This window comes from Microtus oregoni, unplaced genomic scaffold (genome assembly GCF_018167655.1).
Source record: "Microtus oregoni isolate MIOR12 unplaced genomic scaffold, Mior012 000046F_ref0000063, whole genome shotgun sequence".
NCBI lineage: Eukaryota > Metazoa > Chordata > Mammalia > Rodentia > Cricetidae > Microtus > Microtus oregoni.
In genome coordinates this window covers 13,714,514-13,735,329 of record NW_024543220.1, presented here as the reverse complement: position 1 = coordinate 13,735,329, position 20,816 = coordinate 13,714,514, and the positions used below count along the sequence as shown (strand labels likewise).

Below are 20,816 nucleotides of genomic sequence, written 5' to 3'. Positions count from 1 at the left end.
CCTATTTCTTAATCTCAAGCAATATCATAGCAGCGTGCACCCCACATAAAGCTGTCTGTGCAAAATTGCCTGTTACTTAATGTCATAGTAGCATGTACCCCACATATACCTATCTACCTGAAATTAGCAGGTAGCTGTTACTGGTATCGTGCTGCCCACAGAACTCAACCTAGGAACTTTTAAGTTTCATTATTGCACATGCAAACATGTCAATATCATGACAAACTGGAGGTCAGAAGAGAACTCGGAGTCAGTTCTTTCTGGAACTGAGGATTGAACTCATCATGAAGCTTTAGTGGCAAGTATCTCTACAGCCCTAAGCCAGTGAGCCATTTGGAAGGTCCAAAGTAAAATTTTTTGCGGGGGGGGGGGGGGGGGGGTGGTGGTGGTGGTAGTGTCATGACAAGGTTTCGCTGTGTAGCCCTGGCTATCCTGAAACTCTCTTTGTAAACCAGGCTGGCCTTGAAATCACAGAGAACTGCCTGCCTCTGCCTTCTGAGTGCTGGAACTAAAGGTTTCCACCACCCCTGGCTCCAAAGTAATATTTTTAGTACACAATTCAAACTCCCGTAACTTGACATAATTAAAACTTTCAACCGGCTGGGCGATGGTGGCGCACGCCTTTAATCCCAGCACTCGGGAGGCAGAGGCAGGCGGATCTCTGTGAGTTTGAGACCAGCCTGGTCTACAGAGCTAGTTCCAGGACAGGCTCCAAAGCCACAGAGAAACCCCGTCTCGAAAAACAAAACAAAAAAAAAAGCCAACTAAAACTTTCAACCTTTTAGGGAGGTCCCCGTGTCCCTCCCCTGTCCCCACCCCACCCCGCTATTACTGATGCTTACCGCCAAAAAAACTAACAATTAGTAATTATAGCTTTAATAGCTTTAAATCTTTTAAATTTAACCCGATTAGAAGACATAGTTTGACCAAGCATGGTGGCACATTGCTTTAATCCCAGCGCTTGGGAGGCAAAGGCAGGCAGATCTCTGAGAGTTTGAGGCCAACCTGGTATATAGAGTGAGTTTCAGAGCAACTCTGTCTCAAAAAAAAAGAAAGAAAAAGAAATTAGAAAAGGATAGTTTGTAAAACTGTTTCTAACATTTAGTTATCTGCTTCAGTTATAACAAAATTGAAAGGAAATATTGGAGCTCTGGCCTCATGACGTGGCCCTGGCTGGCCTGAGTCTGCATTGAGGTGAGCCTCAGTCAGTGGAAGGCGTGTGTCGCTCCGTGCTGCTTTCTCTGCCTTTTGGCTTAGTCACAGTCCCTTTTACTGGGTTCTCTTGTCATTTTCCGAAGTGCTAACAAATAGCCGTGTGCTGGCCAGCACCCTGTCACCTACTGTCCTGAGCGAGAGCACAGCATCTCATCTCATGAATGGCTTAGTCATTCGCTGTGCATAGTTACAACCCATTCCATCAGAAACCCAGCATTGACCTGCCGTGGGTCATTCAGTGTGGTCCTCGTGTCTCAGAATAGTCTTGCAGTGTCGTCGACATGGTTTAGTTGAGTGGCTCGACTGTCTGCCCAAACACAAAAGCAACTCTGAGAAACTAGCACCAAAATCTCAGTCTCAACACCAGTCACATCTGTCTCAGCCCGCCGTACCCTGATGAAGAAAGATGAAACAAAACCTACAAACGATGCATGACTCACTGAGGAAATTATATGATGTAATTTTTATGTAGAACACAACCATGACCAGTGACCTAAACAGTCATCTTCAGATGTCTTTGACCCCCTAGTAACTGTCATCCAAACACAACCCCTCATTTGCTTATTGGCGGCAGCGTGATATCCGCTACACTACAGAAACACCCCACCAGCCAGTGTTTGTGTGTGGTGAAATTTCAGCTCCCTGTCGGGGTGTGTTTGGTGTTTCAAACAATTCCAGGCCTTTGTAGCAATACCCTTGCCTTAGGTGTCTGCCTATCTGTTACTATTTTCCAGGGTGTCAATGTCTTAGTGTTCTGCCTCTCTGAAGAGACTTGTGTCCGAGGCAGCTCTTATAAAGAAAAGCATTTCATAATTTGCTTGCTTGTAGTTTCAGAGCTTAGTCTATTTTCATCATGGTGGGGAGCATGGTGGCACACGGGCAGTCATGATGCTGGAGAAATAGTTGAGAGAGCTTTGCCTCCCTGTTTGCTCACTCGGGTGCTGGGGGAGGAAGTGCCAGCAAATCACCATGGCCTAGCTTTGCCTTTGGTGCCTAATTCAGTGAGTTGTTCTGCCTGGGACTGCCTGGATTTGCAACCCACGGTCTATCGGGAGTCTCAGTACTCCCCCTTAAATAAAGTCTGCTTGTTTTGTGCCTGAATTTAGGTCTGTCTAGTTATTTCCTCAGGCTGGATTGCCCTGAGAGGTGTGTGCTCTTTGTTATATGGCATCAGCACGTGGTGTGAGGCGTGCCCTGTTGTGAGCGAGCCTATATTCCTTATATAACCAATTGTCTGTGTTTACCTGCAGGTTTTACAGGTGGTTTTAGTCTTCATCGCTGTGATTGGAAGCAGGAATTTTTTCCGCTGCTTCTGTCTATTCTTTGGCTCTGGATTCTCTAGGAAACTTTTCTTCTGCCCCTCCTCAAACCCTGTGTTTGCATTAATTTTCATTTTCAACTGCTATATTAACTTACAATGTACCTCTGACTGGTGCTTCTTCCACGCCCCAGATCAGGGCAGCCTGGACTGCATAGTAGTAGGTGCCAGTCGAACACTAAGGGCTTCTTGTTCCTCCACTGTTGCACAGCCACCCTGTAAGGAGCCTGGGATTTGGCCGTTTCTTGGGAACCTAGGCTTCCTTTTGTTGCGGGCTTTCCAGGCTGTAATGAAGATGGGGTTGGCAGTATAAGCATGGCTGCCAAGTCTCCACTGCCTCAGGGCTTGTGCAGCATGCTTGCTGCATGTGGTATACTGGCATGAAGAGCGCTACAGAAGTATCGGGCTGAACGTAGTCAGAGTCCTGTTCTTAGAAATGTTGGTGGAGAGGGGTAGCCCAGTGCTGGGGCACTTGTCTTCTCACAGAACACTAGGTATGCTCCACACTAGGAGACACACAGAAGAACACGTTGGCATTTCCTTCTTTTCAGTTAAGTTCTGTGCTAAAGAAGAGCGTGTTCTTGACTTTTGAGCCTGTGAGGGTGGGAGTGTAGCCTGTCATTCCAGAAGAGGCCTGAGGCCACCCTGAGCCTGCTGTTTTGTCTGTTTCACATCAGATTCTCCTTTGCTTCCTTCCGCCCAAGTGTGCACTCGTCCCAGACGGCCTTCCTCACGGTTGTTTGTTGGTGGTATCGCGTCATTGTCGGCAGCTTTGTGTTTTCAAGGTAGTTCTGTACCGAAAGTTCAGGACTTGGGAATTGAATCCACATCTCGCCTACCTTTTCTTCCTTAATGAGCCCCAGACATCTGCATGGTGTTTGAAGTTTTGGGACACCATCTACTCAAGTGGATCATCAAGTCCAACTACCAGGGGCTTCCGCTGCCTTGTGTCAAAAAGATTATTCAGCAAGTATGTTTGTTGGTCCTTGCTGTGTGGGATTCCTCCATTCCCCTCTCTGTCTCTCTAGGGGATCTCACTGTGTGAACCCTGCTGCCCAGGAACTCTGCCTGCCTGTCTCCTAGGTGCTGGGTTTAAATCATAAACCACCACACCTGGCTTATTGTATCTTTTTATATAAAAATATCAGGTGTTTCCTGTTTCTAACAAAATTTCTTTTTTTTTAAATATTTATTTATTATGTATACAATATTATGTCTGTGTGTATGTCTGCAGGCCAGAAGAAGGCACCAGACCCCATTACAGATGGTTGTGAGCCACCATGTGGTTGCTGGGAATTGAACTCAGGACCTTTGGAAGAGCAGGCAATGCTCTTAACCTCTGAGCCATCTCTCCAGCCCTCTAACAAAATTTCTTATTTTAGAAACAAGGATTGAGGCTGGGAAATGACTCCCTTGAAAACTGTCTGCCGCGTGTGTGCACACACCCAAGTTTGTCCCTGATTCATGCCAGATGCAAAAACTGGGCATTGTGCTTCTGTTTTTTTATTTTATTTTATTTAAATGTGTGTGAGTGTTTTGCTTACATGTCTGTGTATCGTGTATGCCTGGTGTAAGTGGAGGCCAGAAGAGGGCACTGCATTCCCTGAAACTGAGTTTTAGGGGTGGTTGTGATCTGCCCTTTGGGTGTTTGGAATCAGACCTGGGTCCTCTGGAAGAGCTGCTGAGCCATTTTTTTTTTTTCTTTCTTTTTTTGGATTTTTTCGAGACAGGGTTTCTCTGTAGCTTTGGTGCCTGTCCTGGAGCTACCTCTTGTAGACCAGGCTGGCCTCGAATTCACAGAGATCCGCCTGCCTCTACCTCCCGAGTGCTGGGATTAAAGGCGTGCGCCACCACCGCCCGGCTGAGCCATTTCTTCATCTCTCTGTTTTAAGTGGGTTGTGATTTCTTCCCACTCCCCCAGGAAAACTTGTTTATTTGTTTATTTGTTTTTAGTTTTATTTATTTATTTATTTATTTATTTATTTATTTATTTATTTGTGAGGCTTCTGTTTTATTCCCAATCAGGTGCTACAGGGTCTGGATTACTTACACACCAAGTGCCGGATCATCCACACTGATATCAAACCAGAAAACATCTTGTTGTCAGTGAATGACCAGTACATTCGGAGACTGGCTGCTGAAGCTACAGAATGGCAACGATCTGGAGCCCCACCTCCTTCTGGGTCTGCAGGTGTGTGGGGAGCTTGGCTCACTCAGAACTGCAGGAGGAATTTCTGTTTGTATTTGGTCGCAAGACAGTGGAATGAACACTGCTCACTTACCTATAAATATTTTAGAAATATAGCAGCATTCAAAAGACTTCAGTATTTCTTCCAGATGGGAAGAAAGTGAGGGGTTGTTTTTAGATAAAAATATGCTTTATAGTAAAACAGCTGTCTTACATTATAGTTTTAAAGTGTTTTATTTGGTAGACTTTATATTTTTATTGACCTTCTTTACTTTGTAGGGGCAGCTTTTTTGTGTGTGAACGTTAGAACAACTTGAAGGGGTCGGTTCTCTTCACCATGTGGGCCTGGGGATCAGATCCAGGTTGTTAGGATCAGCAGCATCGTTACCTGCCAAACCAACCATCTTTCTGACCCTAATTTTAATTTAGGAGTTTTGTTATACAATAGCCCAAGCTAAATTTGAACTCCTGATCCTGCCTGGATTGTAGCAGTTGTGTGTGATACCGGCTGCTCCTTGGGTAGCTCGCATTGCTCACACGTGCTCAGTCACCCCATGGCTAGGAGAGCTGCTGGTTTGTCTCCATATATGAGACTGGGACCGAGTCACTTGGTTTCATTTTCCCTTAAACAGGAATTGTGGGTTTTAAATTTCTCATTGAGGGGCTGGAGAGATGGCTCAGCGGTTAAGAGCATTGCCTGCTCTTCCAAAGGTCCTGAGTTCAATTCCCGGCAACCACATAGTGGCTCACAGCCATCTGTAATGAGGTCTGGTACCCTCTTCTGGCCTGTAGGAATACACGCAGACAGAATATTGTATACATAATAAATAAATAAATAAATATTTAAAAAAAATAAATTTCCCATTGAAGCAGTTGGTAACTCCCCACAGCACTGTGCTCAGTGGGAGGTGATTGCAGTTTTTCCACGTGAGGGCAGGTTCCAGTTTTAGTAGTGTAATTGTGTTGGACAATGTTTCTTGACACTCGTGTTCACACCACTTGGCAAGGAAGAATGGATGAGATGAAAGCTGATGAGAGGGGTTCAGTGTTAAAAGATGGAAAGAATGGATTTTATGTCATACCTAAACCACAGCCAGGAAAGGAAGATGGACACCATGCCTAAGCTGGTCTATTGGCTGTACCTAATGGTGGTTATTTAGCTGTCCATGTCACCTAGATTACCCTTAGTGACCCAGTAGGTAAAGGGGTCTGCAGTGCAAGCCTGGTGACAGGATCCCATAGAAGGGTGAGATTGAGAACTGACTCCATAGAGTTCTTTGACTCCCACACATGTGCATTGTGGCACGAAGCACCTCACCCCCACCCCCGCCATGTGTGTTAACACAATGGCTATACTTTTTTTCTTTTTAAATAGAACTGACAAGTACAGAAGGGAGCCTTGAAGAGACGGGAATCCTGGGTGCTTGTGCATGGGGAGCAGTTCTGAGCAGCACCACTTGTGGAATTAAATAGGAAGCTGGCTCTGGGTAGATGGGTACTGGTGGAGAAGCACTTTACAGTCTTTAAAGGTTGCTCCACTGGACACGATGATGGCACCTTTAGTTTCAGCAGACAGGCACGTGGAAAGGTTCAGGTCAGCCAGGTCTGCATGATGAGGCCCTGTCTTGAAGACACTTCTTTAGTCAGGTAATCATGGCACTTGCCTTTAATTCTAGCCCTTGGGAGGCAGAGGCAGGTGAATCTCTGTGTTTGAGGCCAGCCTGGTCTATAAGAGCTAGTTTCTGGACAGGCTCCAAAAGCTACAGAGAAACCCTGTCTCGAACCCCCCCCCCCAAAAAAAAAAAAAAAAACAACCAAACTTCGTAGACAAAATTTGGCCTCTTTATATGTATGTTTGTTTTCCTTTAAAAAATGCAGCTTGCTCAGCATCACATAGAGAAAGTAGGCTGCGGGAGGGATAGCCTCCTCCTGGCAGTGTCTTTTCCCAGTCTGCATTCTGCCTGTCTGTGCCAGGGCTCTTACCTGCTTTTTCTCTTTTCTTTTCAGTCAGTACTGCTCCGCAGCCTAAGCCAGTAAGTATAAGCATACAGTGCTTCTGTGTTTAACTCCTGGGTGCTGGGCATGGTCATGGTATGGATGGGCATAGTTTACTTAGAGTGGAGACCAGGGAAAAGGACCATTCCTGCCCTCCTTGCTTTTATCCAGCACTCATTGCGCCATCAGCGAGTTGGTTCTGGTGAGGGTTCTGTGAATAGAGGTGCCTGAGAGACCCAGTCCCCAGACTGCACAGAAGATGGAAACTTACTAGTGCCATTTGTTCAATTTCATAAGTTCTGCACATTTACATTAATGGAATGCTAGGGAAAGAGTGGAATTTAATTAGGAAATAATTAAAGTTAACAGTTGTCTCCAACCAGGGGTAATGGATTAGCCACCTGAAGACTTTATCTGTTTGTGATCTCCGCCAGGCTGACAAAATGTCAAAGAATAAGAAGAAGAAATTGAAGAAGAAGCAGAAGCGCCAGGCAGAATTACTAGAGAAACGAATGCAGGAAATTGAGGAAATGGAGAAAAAGTCGGGCCCTGGGCAAAAAAGACCTAACAAGCAAGAAGCATCAGAGAGTCCTGTTGAAAGACCCTTGACAGAGAACCCACCTAATAAAATGACCCAAGAGAAACTTGGTATAAATAGAGCGTTGAACAATGACTTGATGGCATACCTGAGCATCGGTTTATCACTGTTCTGTAATGTGTGGTTTCGTGTCTGCAGCTCATCTCTGGGGGTGTCCTGTAAGAGCTGAGATCTATGATAATGCCAGGCAGATGGCAGGAAAGCGTAACTTGTTGCTCTCTTCTCCAGAGGTAGAGAGAGACTTTGTAGCCATTGGGTGAGGATGAGATCTTTGTCCTCCCATCAGTAGGTGTCAGAGGGCTGTTAATCTTGTATTTGTGGCACTTAGTAAGAGCTCTAGAAGCTAGTTTAGCCTTGTGAGAATTGTTCTGTTGTTCACTGGCACATACACACATGCGTCCTTTTCTGTTTGTTCCTTAGAAGAGTCAAGTTCCATTGGCCAGGATCAGACACTCACGGAACGTGGTGTAGAGGGTGGTACAACAGAAATTAATTGCAATGGAGTAATTGGAATCGTTAATTACACTGAAAACAGTAATAATGAAACATTGAGGCTTAACGAGGATCTCCATAATGCTAATGACTGTGATGCCCACACTTTGAAGCAGGAACCTAGTTTCCTAAACTCCTCAAATGGAGACAGCAGTGCATCTCAAGAAACAGACTCTTGCATAGCCGTGACCTCTGAGGTGTCAGAGACCATGGTGTGCCAGTCCTCCTCTGTAGACCAGTCACTCAGTGAACAGGACATCAGCCAACTTCAAGAGAGCATTCGGGCAGAGATACCTTCTGGGGATGAGCAGGAGCAGGAACATAATGGACCACTGGACAACAAAGGTACCACACAGACACCCCACCGACCTGCCCTGCGCAGTGCGCTCTTGAATTTGTAGGCAAACTGCATTTTCACAGCAGGCATCTAGTTTGGATTTTTCATGGGGAAGGGGGTGTTTGTTACAGTGGTGGGGGTGGAGTGGACCAGACTTTGTGTACTCTGGGCAAAAACTACCCCTGAGCTCCATTTCCAGGAAGCAGTTGTCCAAGTTACTTGTAAATCTGTGGCTAACTTGAGATGGATGTAGAGCATTGCAGTCATAGCTTTACAGGGGCCTTGTGGGTGCTTTAGAAACTTAGCAAGTCATAGGAAGTTTCATTAGAGGCTGGAGGAGAGGCCTCTAAGTGGTAACTTGTAGACCTTTGTTTCCCTTAGGCTATCTTGTGTTCATTAAACCCTTTTACTGATAATAGCTGTTGTCTGTAGGAAAATTCACTGCTGGAAATTTTCTTATTAATCCCCTTGAGCCAAAAAATGCAGAAAAACTCAAAGTGAAGATCGCAGATCTTGGGAATGCCTGCTGGGTGGTAAGTCACGCCTGTTTTATTGCTGTATTTAAAATGATTGGGTGAGGACACTTGACTTAGTTACACTAAGACATCTGTGTTTATGGACTGGATTTTACTAAGTATTTCATTTTTCCTTTATTTTGGGAAAGTTCAATATATTTATGAACATATGGAATGGAAGATGATATTTGAAACAAATGAGTGTCAAGTCCCCTAAGTCCCCCGTTGCTCAGCTGCAGTCACGTCCATTTACATCCATTTGTTCGACCTTACCCTTGCTCACTAAGACACTTGGTACCATGTTCCTTCCCCTCCCCAACCACAGCTCCATTCTCAAAGTGGGCATTTACCCCCCCCTTTTTTTTGTTGTTGTTGTTGTTGTTTTTCAAGACGGTTTCTCTGTAGCTTTGGAGCCTGTCCTGGAACTAGCTCTTGTAGACCAGGTTGGCCTCAAACTCACAGAGATTCACCTGCTTCTGCCTCTCGAGTGCTGGGATTAAAGGCGTGCGCCGCCACTGCCTGGCCACTTTCAGTGATGTGTTTAAATTCATTTCATATTTTGTTCACCAGTATTGGTGTGAGATTCAGTGGCTGTGTAGTATGACTGTAGTGCTGTGAGTGCCCTAGTCACTGTACCCGGAGCTCTTAGGACAGTGTCTGTGCAGTGTCCTGAGCAGCTGCCCCAGGTCAGGTCGCACATGTGGGGCTGCTGCATCAGTAGCAGTGTGCTGCTTTATGTTGTTTCAAAGGCTTATGATGAACAGTGCTGTAAGGCTTACCTTCAGAATATATGTAATTATGGATTTTTATTTGCTCTATGGTATCTTTTATATCTAGTTAAGCAAGGTTTTTTATTGATTGTAGTTGTGGTTATGTGCTATATAGTATCTTTTATATCTTGTTAAACAAGTTTTTTTTGGGGGGGGTGATTTTTTTTGAGACAAGGTTTCTCTGTAGTCTTGGCTGTTCTGGAACTTGCTCTGTGGACCAAGCTGTCCTCAGATACACAGAGATCCGCCTGCTTCTGCTTCCCAAATGCTGGGACTACTTGGCTTGTTTAGGACTTTGTTTTGTTTTGTTTCCTTCTTTTGAGACAAAGTTTCTCTGTATAGCTCTGTCTGTGGTGGAAATAGCTCTATAGACCCTGCTGGCCCTGAACTTAAAAGAGATCCATCCAACTCCCTCTCCCTCCCAAGTGTTGGGATTAAAGGCCTGTGCCATCATCACCCAGCTCTGAACAGCCCTTCTTTAACTCAGGTCTCTGACTGAACCTGGGCCTAGCCATTTTTAAGCTGGCTGACCCTGTCTGCGTTCCCGAGCTCCTCCTGTGTAGTATCCTGCCTGTCTCTTATGTGCTGGGGGTCACACTCAGGCTCTAAAATAGATGTGCTAGGACACATCCTAACAGTAGAGACGGATCAACTGGAATAATTTTATCTATCACAACAAAACTAGAAATCAGTAGCCAGAGAAAGCACGGGGATTGGAGAGAGAATTTGGTATGCATGTGGAGGTCAGAGGACAACCTGTGGGAGTCGGGTCTCCCGTTGTGGGAGTACGGGGGTCGGGGGGGACACGACTAGGATTGGCAGGTAGTGAGCAGCAGACATTTCGTCCCATTTCTAAATCTGTGTTCTTTCAGTAAGTGTCCCTGCAGGCCCAGCTCCTCGTCCCCTGCTTGTGTAAGTGTCCGTTAGCTGGTTTATCTTCAGGCTGGGATGCTGGAGTCCTTGTGCTCTTTGCTCCCTTAGTGCAGCGCCTCAGAGCCTGGGCCGTGCTGCCAGGATTCACTTTCTGTGCCGTTTCCTATACAGGACTCACCTTAAGTCTTTTATTATTAAGCCTTTTTATTATTTCTTTAACCTTTATTGTATTGTATGGAAGCCTGCATGTGTTTACCTGTGTGGAAGTCAGAACAGTTTGCAAGAGACACCTTCCTCTCTCCTTCCTTCCCTTCCCCCCTCCCTGGTGGGCCTGAGAGGTCCATCTTAGAGCTTCATGCTTGCTGGCAGGCTACCCCACCTGCCGAGCCTTCTTGCTGACCCCTTTTCTGTGTGCTTTTATTATTTGTTTGTTTGCTTGTTTGGTTTGGATTTCTTTGTTTTGCTTTTTGAAACAGTCTTGTTGTAGTCCTGGCTGTTCTGGAACTCACCACATAGACCAGGCTAGCTTTAAACTCACAAAGATCTGCCAGCCTTTGCCTCCCAAGAGCTAGGATTAAAGGTGTACATTACCACACTGGTTCTAATTTTTGATTTCTTGATAAAGCTATTGTTATTTCTAAATCTATATGATTAAACTAAGGGTCATCTTTAGCTGGGTTAATATGGCACATGCTTTTAATCCCAGCACTCAGAGTCAGAGGCATGCAGATCTCTGAGTTCGCATACAGGTCAAAGAGAGAGAGAAGTTAAGGTTCATTAGTTGTTTAAAGTTATTTGGAGTAGCAGTGAGGCAGAGCTGTTTCAGGGCTAGCAGCATGAAGATGATACTTTCCGAGAACAGTCTCCATTATTAAGTAGTCCTGAGTTGTTCGTTTGTCAGATGTATGGCCTTTAAAGTTCTGCGCTCTTTGAATTACTCAGCACAAGCATTTCACTGAAGATATCCAGACAAGGCAGTATCGGTCTTTGGAAGTTCTGATCGGATCTGGCTACAACACGCCTGCTGATATCTGGAGCACTGCCTGCATGGTAAGCCCTGCTGCCCTCCCTGTGTGCTGTCGGCAGTACAGTAGGAACTGCAGAGGAACACGCAGTGGTCACCAGTGTGTCTGAACTGAGCATTGTTCTTTTATACTGGTGGATGACTAGCGTCCTTGAGCTCTTACCTTGTTTGCACGCTAGGGACACCCCTGGAAAGGCTGGGGTTCTCTGCATTCAGCAGCTCCTCAGACATCTGTGTCACTTAGTCACCCACAGGTCTGTGAATCACTGCTTTCGCTGGGTGTGCTGTTTCCTGACTGGGCTCCTGTACCACAGTCGGTCATTGCCCTGAGGGCACGCATTTGGAACTTGAGCCAAAGCTCTCTACGCCCAGAAAGACCCTGACTACCTTGAGTGCCTTTGCTTTACAAGGCTTCTGACTTAGTGGCTACAAGATGAATTTGGAGGTCACCACAGCCCCTAAGTCAGGAGTACTAACATAGTATTTTGTTACTAAGGTACAGATCAAGGCCAGACTTAGAAAGAGTCTGGGAGGCCACTCTCCTGTTGGAGTGTCACCACCAGGGAAGGTGCCTGACGTCAGGTGTGCACAGCTTAATTGTGATTTCATTTTGTCACATGGGATCAGAGTGTGGGCACATCAGTCCTCAGCAGTAAATAAAGAGAATGGAGACTTAGAGAGGGGAGGATTTGCTGTGTCTTGTGAGGCAGGAGGATTGGCAAGAATCCAGGACCATCCTGGGCTACATAGTCAAGATTGTCTTAAAAAATACATACATACATACACACACACACACACACTTTGTTAATTTAGACATGAAATTAGGAAAATCTCAGTGTTCAGTGTAATCTGGAGTGTAGATTCTATTTCTAGACGGTTTCACATTCTAACACAGGAGGGAGCTGCTCTTCTGATTTGTACACGGACTCCCTAACACCTACTTGTACCCTTTGCTGGCCAGAGGGAAACTTGGCCTGGAGGACAGTGTCATATTAAAGGGTCATATCTCTGGGGCACAGAATGTCATGGTGAGATTTGAAGCATTGGGGTACCTGTCATTTCAGATGGTTTCTTGGTGACTAGAATATTGAGAACTTTAGACCCACGGGCTGGCTCAGTTGGTGAAGGCACATGTATTCATGCTGACTACCTGAGCTCAAACTAGGAGACATGCATGCTGGGAAAGAGCACCAAATCCTGAGGATACACCCACACACACACACACTGAATTAATGAGAAAAATGCAATTTAGACATTGGCTTTATTTGTTTTTTTCTCTCTCTTAAGACATGGTTTCTTTGTAGCCCTGGCTGTGCTTGAACTCACTTTGTAGACCAGGCTGGCCTCAAACTCACAGAGATCCACCTGTCTGTCTCTGCCTCCCAGGTGCTCCAAGTGCATCACCACTGCCCTGCTTAAACATTGTTTGAAGGAGCATTCAGAACCTCTTCTGTCTGTTCAAATGCAAACTATTATTATATATATAATATATTGTATAGCTACCATTATTCTGGTGTTGTGTTCTGTGTTTTCTTTTTTCTGTATTGTAATTTTTTTAGACATTTTTCAAATGGTCATCTAGTTTTGAAAACATAGCAGAAGGCTTTGCAAAGGCATTCTGTTTCTTTGATACTGTCGTGTGCTGTCTCTTTCTTAGGCCTTTGAACTAGCCACAGGTGACTATTTGTTTGAGCCTCATTCAGGGGAGGATTACACACGAGATGAAGGTGAGTTCCTTTCCCCTCTTTCTACTGGTCACTAGTGTCATTTCCTGGCACAGAGGTCTTCGTTACTGTGGGAGGAGTGTGCCAGACACTGAAACGGGAGAAATGAGCTGACGGGGTAGTGATGTCATCCCAGCACTAAGGAAACATGCAGGAAGACAAGAATGATAGCAAAGACTGACAGCTCAGTAGCTGAAGTGCATGGTTGGTATGCAAAAGCCTGGAGCCCAGTCTCCAGCACCGCTCAAACTAAGGGAGATGGCGCTTGCTGTAAGCCTAGCACTGGAGAGATGGCAGAAGGCTTGAAACTTGAAGGTCATCCTCATGTACAGCAAGTGTGAGGTCAGCGTGTGCTGTATGAGATCACCTTGTTTGTTTCTTTTTTTTCAACACAGTGTTTTTCTGTGCAACCCTTACTGTCTTGGAACCCGCTCTATAGACCAAGCTATCCCTGAATAAGATCCTCCTGCCAAAAGGATCTTCATAGAGATCCTCCTGTCTCTGCCACCGGGTGCTGGGATTAAAGGTGTGCACCACCATGCCCAGCTAAAGATCATCCTTTTTTATAGAAAGAAATACTAAAGAGCTCTGACATCCACAATTGGTTGGCTTACAACTTACTTGCCAGTTTGGGGTGGGTAGGTTGCTTAGTTTTAACATCTGCTCGTCGTCCTTTGAAGATCAATGACTTTAGCTGGGTGTGCACGCCTTTAATTCGAGCACTCAGGAGGCAGGAGCAGGCGGATCTCTGAGTTCAAGACCAGCCTGCTCTACAGAGCTAGTGTCCTGACAGCCAGGAATACACAGAAAAATCCTGTCTTTAAAAAGCCACGAAAAAAAAAAAAATCAAAACAAAATCCAAAATACAGTGACTTTCCCCACAGTTCAAGTCTGACTCACCCATTTATGCCTCCATGTTGATTTGGAAGTCAGTAATTTTAATCTAATCTGCAGCACTGTGGCACTTGGAGGCAGACACTCTCCTTCATATATAATATTTAGCATTTCCCTTTTCTAGAAATTAAAGTTTTATTTCCTTTTAAGTTGTATAGAATTTCATTTTAAAATAAAATATAGTGGATTTAAATTTTGTGGCCCGTAGGAAAAGCCCATACTGTCAGTTGCTCTGTCCTGAGGGCATGGGAAAGATAGCTAGGTATATCTGATTTTGCCAGCCACTATCCAGATTCCTAGGTGATTGAAAAAGATGATGACGGAAATGCCTGGCCTCTTGGTTTCTGCAGTAGTTTGCAGGGTAAGGCACTGGCAGATGGCACCTGGGTGAAGAATGTGCCTTCCACTGCCACGCTTTGCTCGTGGCTTTGTGTTCTATGGGACCGGGGATGCCCTGTGGCGTGGCTCCCTTTGGATATTAATAGGCGGCGCAGCTTGCTGAGATTCATAAGAACTGTGGGAAATGGCTGGCGATGTGCTAGCAGTTGAATGGTTACGAGTCTGTTTGCCCAGTGCAGGGAGGGTGTGTTTCCTGGGTACCCGTCACACCACACGGTGTCCATGCTGACTTTCCTGTCCTTTGCTTGCTTTTGTTCTCTTAGAACAGTTTTCAACCTGTGGGTTTCAACCCCTTCGGGGGTCAAATGACCCTTTCAACTGAGGTCACAGCAGATATCCTGCATATCAGATATTGACCTTCTGGTTCATAAAAGTAGCAAGATTAGTTACGAAGTAACAATGGAAATAATATGCCCAGGGTGGTGGGGGGATGGTTGTGGTGGTGCCCTCCTTTTATCCCAGCGCTCAGGAAGCAGACAGGTAGATCACTTATGATCTCAAGGCCAGCTTGGTCTAGAGTGAGTTCTAGAATTGCCAGAGCTACACTGAGAAACCGCCTCAAAAAACAAACAGAAATAGGTAAAAGTATAAATAAATAAAGATAATGGTGATTATAATAATTTTATTGTTGAGATCACCACAACATGAGGAACTGTAGTAAAGGGTCACTGCGTTAAGGAAGGTTGTCTTAGAAGTTAAGAGCTGTAGGTTTATGGAGCTTTTAGACGCCCCATCACATGTCTTCAGTAGAGAGCGTGTGCTACAGAATATGCATGCTGGCTAGAGCTGCATGGAGTAGGGCCTTGCACCACCAAACTGAAAACTAAAACATGTGAAAGGGCCCGAGCCAGGGAGAACACCTGCCCTTGGTATTCCACCCCCAGTCAGAACTCAGTCAGGTCAGCCCTCGGCGTCTGCTCATGTGCTGCCATTTGGCAAATGTGCGTGTCATTATTTAGCTATGGTGTGTGGGATGTTGGCATGCTCTCTCCCCTGCTTGAAGAACCCACTGGGCTAGGTTTGTTACCTAAAGTAAAGCTGTGTATGTGTGTGTCATTCTCCAGCCCAGGAGGCCTGTAGTGAGGCCAGCAGGGCCCAAGGTCATTCGGTCTTCTGAGTCTCCCCTGCACGCACACCTGGGTTTTATCCGTTGTCACTTTAACCTGCTCACCCTTGGGAAAGCTCTCCACGGAAAGCCTTGTTCACCGCTTCACCTTGATCCTGTTGGTCTTAGTCTATCTTGGCCCACCTGGCGCGGGCTGGAGCTGATAGGCCGGATTCCAAGGCCCTTTGGCCACAGTTGGAAATAGTCTCAGGACTTCTCAGTCTCAGGGTGACAAGCTCAGGGACACAACTTGAAGGCGCAGAGCCTCTTCTACCAAGGTTGACTCTGGTTCTCACTGCCTGAGCAGTGCTGAGGTATTTGTCATTGGAGTGGACCCTGCATTAGATAGAGTCCATTTCTTCTTTGGGACAGGAAGCAAGTGTGCAGTGCACTAACAGTGATGTGTGTGCTGTGTCCAGAGCCACGTGTGTCATCCCTGCTCTGGTCTTTTTTTTTTAATTTATTTATTATGTATACAATATTCTGTCTGTGTGTATGCCTTCAGACCAGAAGAGGGCACCAGATCCCATTACAGATGGTTGTGAGCCACCATGTGGTTGCTGGGAATTGAACTTAGGACCTTTGGAAGAGCAGGCAATGCTCTTAACCTCTGAGCCATCTCTCCAGCCCCCCCCCCCGCCCTGCTCTCTTCTTTGCCCATACAGATCACATCGCCCTGATCATAGAACTTCTGGGGAAGGTGCCTCGCAAGCTCATTGTGGCGGGAAAATATTCCAAGGAATTTTTCACCAAAAAAGGTAAAACAAAGTGTTTGTTCCCAGTCAGTAAGGGGTAAAAGTGTCTAAAATGAGACACTTGTTCTGCAGAAAAGTGAGTGTGTGCCTTGGGTATACCCAGTGTGGCTTAGCAAGCACTGGATGGTATGGGCAGGAGCTCAGCACATTGGCATTGTTGGGTTTGGGTGGTGTCTTCCTATGTATTCCAGGTAGGATTCATAGTGCATCCTCCAGCCCTGCTTAAAAACAACACCCTAGGGGGCTGGAGAGATGGCCCAGTGCTTAAGAGCGCGTACTTGCAATAATTTGAAGACTCCTACAGGCAAGGACACTGTCCTTCTCTAGCCTTTGCAGCCCTGAGAGTGTCTGAGTACATTCTCCATAGAGACAACACTTGAGTTTCATGATTGTGCTGTTAGGAGCTTGGGCTTGGTGTGCGCATCTCTAATCCCAGCCCCAGGAGGCTGAGGCAGGAGTTGTTCCCATCCCCAGTAAAAACAAAAGAAAGACTAAGGGGATACTACCTACCTTAGTCGGAAGAGGCAGCTTGAGAATGGCTCCACTTTCTAGACAGTGTAGTTCTCTAGCCTACGGCTGTGCTTGCCTCAGCCGCAGGCAGTCTTCCTGCCAGCCTCCTCAGTTCTGGGATTGTAGGCATGAGCCTTGAGTCTGTTTCTTTATACATCAAAGATGGAACTGAAATGGGAAACTGAACCAGGAAGGGTCTGGGGATCCGGTCTGTTGTCTCTCTGGGGCCACATGCCATTTTCCCCAGCGGCCTGTAACAAGTGCTGAGGGACCTAAGCAGGACACGTCCTTTGAAAAAGATCCCCAATCTCATTACCTGAGAAGGGTTTTAAGTAGCATTTACCCAAGGAAGCTGTTGAGTGACCACCTATGAAGTTCCTCACTTAAGGCAGGGGCTGAGCCCTGTAATTCTCAGCTGCCCGAGAGGCTGAAGCCCACAGATTCAAGGTTAGGACAAGACAGGTACTTCCAAAAACATGAGAAGAATGGATACAGCTCGGCAGCTTCCAAGGATTGGGTGGGATCCGAGCACCATTTGTTGAAGGAAAGAGGTCAGTTCCAAGGAGCCGATAACCTGAGCCTTCAGAGGGGTGCCCCTGAGGACAGTCTCCAGATTTGTTGGCATTTTGTCTGTCTGTCATGTTTTGGAAATCATTGCCTCCTGTAGAAGCAACATTTGCTAGACTGTTGTGCTGTAGAAAGACTGTCAGTTGTTTATGCCATGACGTTTGAGCATACCATGAGATCAGACTGTGAGCCTTGTACCGTCTTCCCACAGGTGACCTGAAACACATCACCAAGCTGAAGCCTTGGGGCCTTCTGGAGGTTTTGGTGGAGAAGTATGAGTGGCCCCAGGAAGAGGCCGCCGGCTTCACAGATTTCCTGCTCCCCATGTTGGAGCTTATTCCTGAGAAGAGAGCCACCGCCGCTGAGTGTCTCCGGCACCCTTGGCTGAACTCCTAAGCCCTCGTGCACTGCAGCAGAGCTCCTCAGGCTGACCCTCCGGCCCTCCCCTCTGACATGCTCCCTCTTCCCTTTTCAGGGTGAAGCTCTTTCTTCAAGGGTTTCTTAAAAACAAAACAATTTTTCTTTTTTTAATCCAACATGTTCATTTGGGTTTGCTTCCTTGACCCTGTGGAAATCCCACAGCCACTGGGCATCCTAGGTGAATTTGGCCTTATTTGGGCTCTGCCAAAGACTAAAAGTATGAACAGCCTCACCCTCTGCCCTGCCCTTCTAATTAGGTTGTCAGCCCTTTCCAGCAGAGCTGTGGAGATGTGAGTCCATCCTTTTTTGCTGACTCTGAGAGTCAACTTTGTGATGCATATCGTGCTGCCAGCACCAGGTTGAGGGGGGAGGGGGTGAGTTCTGTGAGCAGCAGAGACATTAAACGTGCTATATCCAGGCTGCGCCATCTCCCTGGATTCTTTATGCCTTTTCTATGTTGACATTTTTTCCTGCGAATTTTATGCTACATTTTTTGATGTGCAACAAATTTGGGTACCAGTTTATCGCCGCTGAAAGCACTGTCAGATCTCTCTCATCCTGTCATAACTACGTTCCTAGAATTTTGCTTCTGATTTTTAATGGCAGACAGAACAGAACCAGTTGAAAGTTCCCCAAGAGCCTCAGGTCTTGTGCAGATAGTCCTTTCCACGTCTTCTGCCCTAAGGCAGCCTCTGCTCCGCACTTCCTCCTTTGAACGCCCGCTGGCTTTACTATTTTGTAGCTAGAACATGGGGGGTGATCCAGACTGGAGTTGTGGGCTTCAGAGCTGCCCTGTCTGGGGTGTGTCTCGCATTCCAAGTCCTTCCCAGGCAGCTCCGGAATCCTGGCCTTGATGCATTTTCTCCAGGTGGCTTTGCTGTTCTCAGTTCTCAGAGGCTCGGTGTCTTTAATGAACCCTGGGAGAAGAACCGAGGGGAGACGGTGGCTCTTTTCTTTTTCCCATGTTGGTTTTGACATCAGCCATCCTATGCTGCTATTTCCTTGTATAATGTCAGTTTCTAACTACAATTTTGAGATGATTGAAATGTACTTGAGGCTTTTACTTAATGGAAAAAGGCTTTGTGAATTGTTTTTAGGTTCCGCCTCATAAACTTGATTACCTAAACATTATGTGTTCCTCAGGTGAAGTGAATATCAGAAGGGGGGCAGGATCGGGGTCACAGAAAGGCTGCTTGCTAGTTTAGCAAGGACCAAGTGGGTCTTGGTGATAGCACTCTCGGAAACAGCTCACTTTCTAACATGCAGAAAGCCACAGGAGTACAAGCCAAGTCTCTCCTAGCAAGCTGAGTGAATCCTGCCACAGACTGGAGAGAGTCGCCTTGTGATTGATTGGCTTTACACTTAGAGGCTCTCGTAACTCACGGACTTCACCTGAGGAACTGGCCAGCCATTCATTGGCTCGTGATTGGTTACTCCTGGAACCAGACGTGTTCTGTAGAAAGTTTTAAGTCAGGCTATCTATGCACCTATCAAGAATAAAGGGAGCAGATGACGTCACATAACGGCAGGGAAACCCTACGTCCGTTCTAATCCACTCTGGGTTGTCAACTGTATTGACATCTAAAGCAATAGCAGACCTACCTGAAACTGCTTCTTGGCAAACCCCAGTTGCAGGATTACAGGACTCCTAGTGACATTAAGGTGACATAACCAAGAAACACAAGCCAACAGCAGGCCTGTTTTAATCATTGATACCACAGGAAATTTCAATGGGAGAACCTGGAACTTCATTTTGGAAATGAGTCCCACAAAATAAGGGCTTTCCTTTTATCGCTTAAGGAGCCAGAGGACCCAGGAGGAGCTGGAGGAGGCAAGGCAGCTGCAGGAGCTGTGTGCCCATCCACAGCCTCCCTGAGCTTGGCTGAGCACAGTGGACACAGCAAAGGCCAGGTCTCACTCACAGGAGGACTGCTGTTGGCTCTTGGTTAAGAATAAAGCCCTGATATGTTTTATATTCTTTCTACTGAATCCATTGTTTGTCCTCACAAATGCAGATCAATAAAGAGTATTTAATAACCTGCTTGTCTTACCGAAGTTTTGTCTTTGTTGCCCAAGCAGTTAATGAAGTATTGCATATTTGAGGGGGTGGGAACAGGATCCCTGGGGCTTGCTGGCCAGCTGAGTCTGTGGAACTCCAGGTTCAGTGAGACCCTGTCCACCAAAAGAGCACCAGGAAGACATAGAATGCCAGTCTGGCAGCCTCACGCATGTATGTGTGTGGGCGCGCTGTTCTTTCCTATCCTTGTGTGAAGGGTTTTTACTGCTGCTCTAAGCTTTTAAAATGGCTAGCGCACACATTTCTGATGGAGCCACTTTTGTAGGGTCCAGTGTAGCTTCTGAATTTACTCCCTGTGGTAAGTTCCTAGAGACAACACCCCTGGCCAGAAGAAGCACTAAGGCCTGGTAGCCTAACCAGAGAAGGGCTAGGCAGTTTTTTGGGACAGCCTGTTGGACCCTCTGTAGAGTCCATTTGCTGTGGTGAGTCGTAGTCATCGTCCGTCCGTCCCCCCAAGGGCCCTGGCTCATGCTAGGCCAGTGCTCATTCTAAGCCATGCTGTGCTGGGTTGCAAACCTATGCCTGGTTTCTCCCAGAAAAGGGTGTGTCCTGCTCTGGTTACTTGTTGAGTACTGATGAGATTGTAAACTTAAGAGTTTTGACCATTTATATGTGTAGGTATGTCAGGAGCCGTTTCCTTCTAGGATTATCGCAGGAACCATCGCCCTGGGGAGTCTGCAGAGAACCCCACACCCAAATTGGAGAGCTATCTGTTAGCGGAACCCGCCCCACATTCCAAACTATCTAGAGAACTAGGTGTGTCATCTCCTAGTTGTGACTTCCTGGCCTACGTGAACCATGTGACCAACGTGAACCACGCGGCAAGATCCCAGGCTCCTGTGCCCACCCCCCAACTCCTTACCCTATATAAGCTGTACCCCATCTCTAATAAACGGAGGCTCTGACAAACCTAGCATAGCCTTCTTCTCTCTTAGCCCATTTATCTTCCAGATAGTGCCTCTCCGTGACCCTGGAATAACTGACTGCAGGGTGGGTTACAACCCCTAGACTAAGTAACCCACCCAAAAGCGGTTTACATA

The 20,816-nt window shown here is 46.4% G+C and overlaps 1 protein-coding gene across 2 annotated transcripts in view; it reads left to right on the top strand.

Annotated features, from left to right (window-relative positions):
* Nucleotides 1–19,732, top strand: part of Srpk1 (SRSF protein kinase 1) — a 43,619-nt gene extending 23,887 nt beyond the window's left edge. For both annotated transcript variants that reach the window (XM_041634707.1, XM_041634706.1), the window contains 10 exons: nucleotides 3,397–3,503; nucleotides 4,559–4,724; nucleotides 6,729–6,754; nucleotides 7,151–7,364; nucleotides 7,735–8,151; nucleotides 8,576–8,676; nucleotides 11,244–11,351; nucleotides 12,983–13,052; nucleotides 16,113–16,205; nucleotides 17,491–19,732. In XM_041634707.1, the coding sequence (XP_041490641.1) occupies nucleotides 3,397–3,503; nucleotides 4,559–4,724; nucleotides 6,729–6,754; nucleotides 7,151–7,364; nucleotides 7,735–8,151; nucleotides 8,576–8,676; nucleotides 11,244–11,351; nucleotides 12,983–13,052; nucleotides 16,113–16,205; nucleotides 17,491–17,675 (1,487 nt within the window). In that variant the 3' untranslated portion in view covers nucleotides 17,676–19,732. The remainder of the gene's footprint in view (nucleotides 1–3,396; nucleotides 3,504–4,558; nucleotides 4,725–6,728; nucleotides 6,755–7,150; nucleotides 7,365–7,734; nucleotides 8,152–8,575; nucleotides 8,677–11,243; nucleotides 11,352–12,982; nucleotides 13,053–16,112; nucleotides 16,206–17,490) is intronic.
* The last annotated feature ends 1,084 nt before the right edge of the window (nucleotides 19,733–20,816 follow it).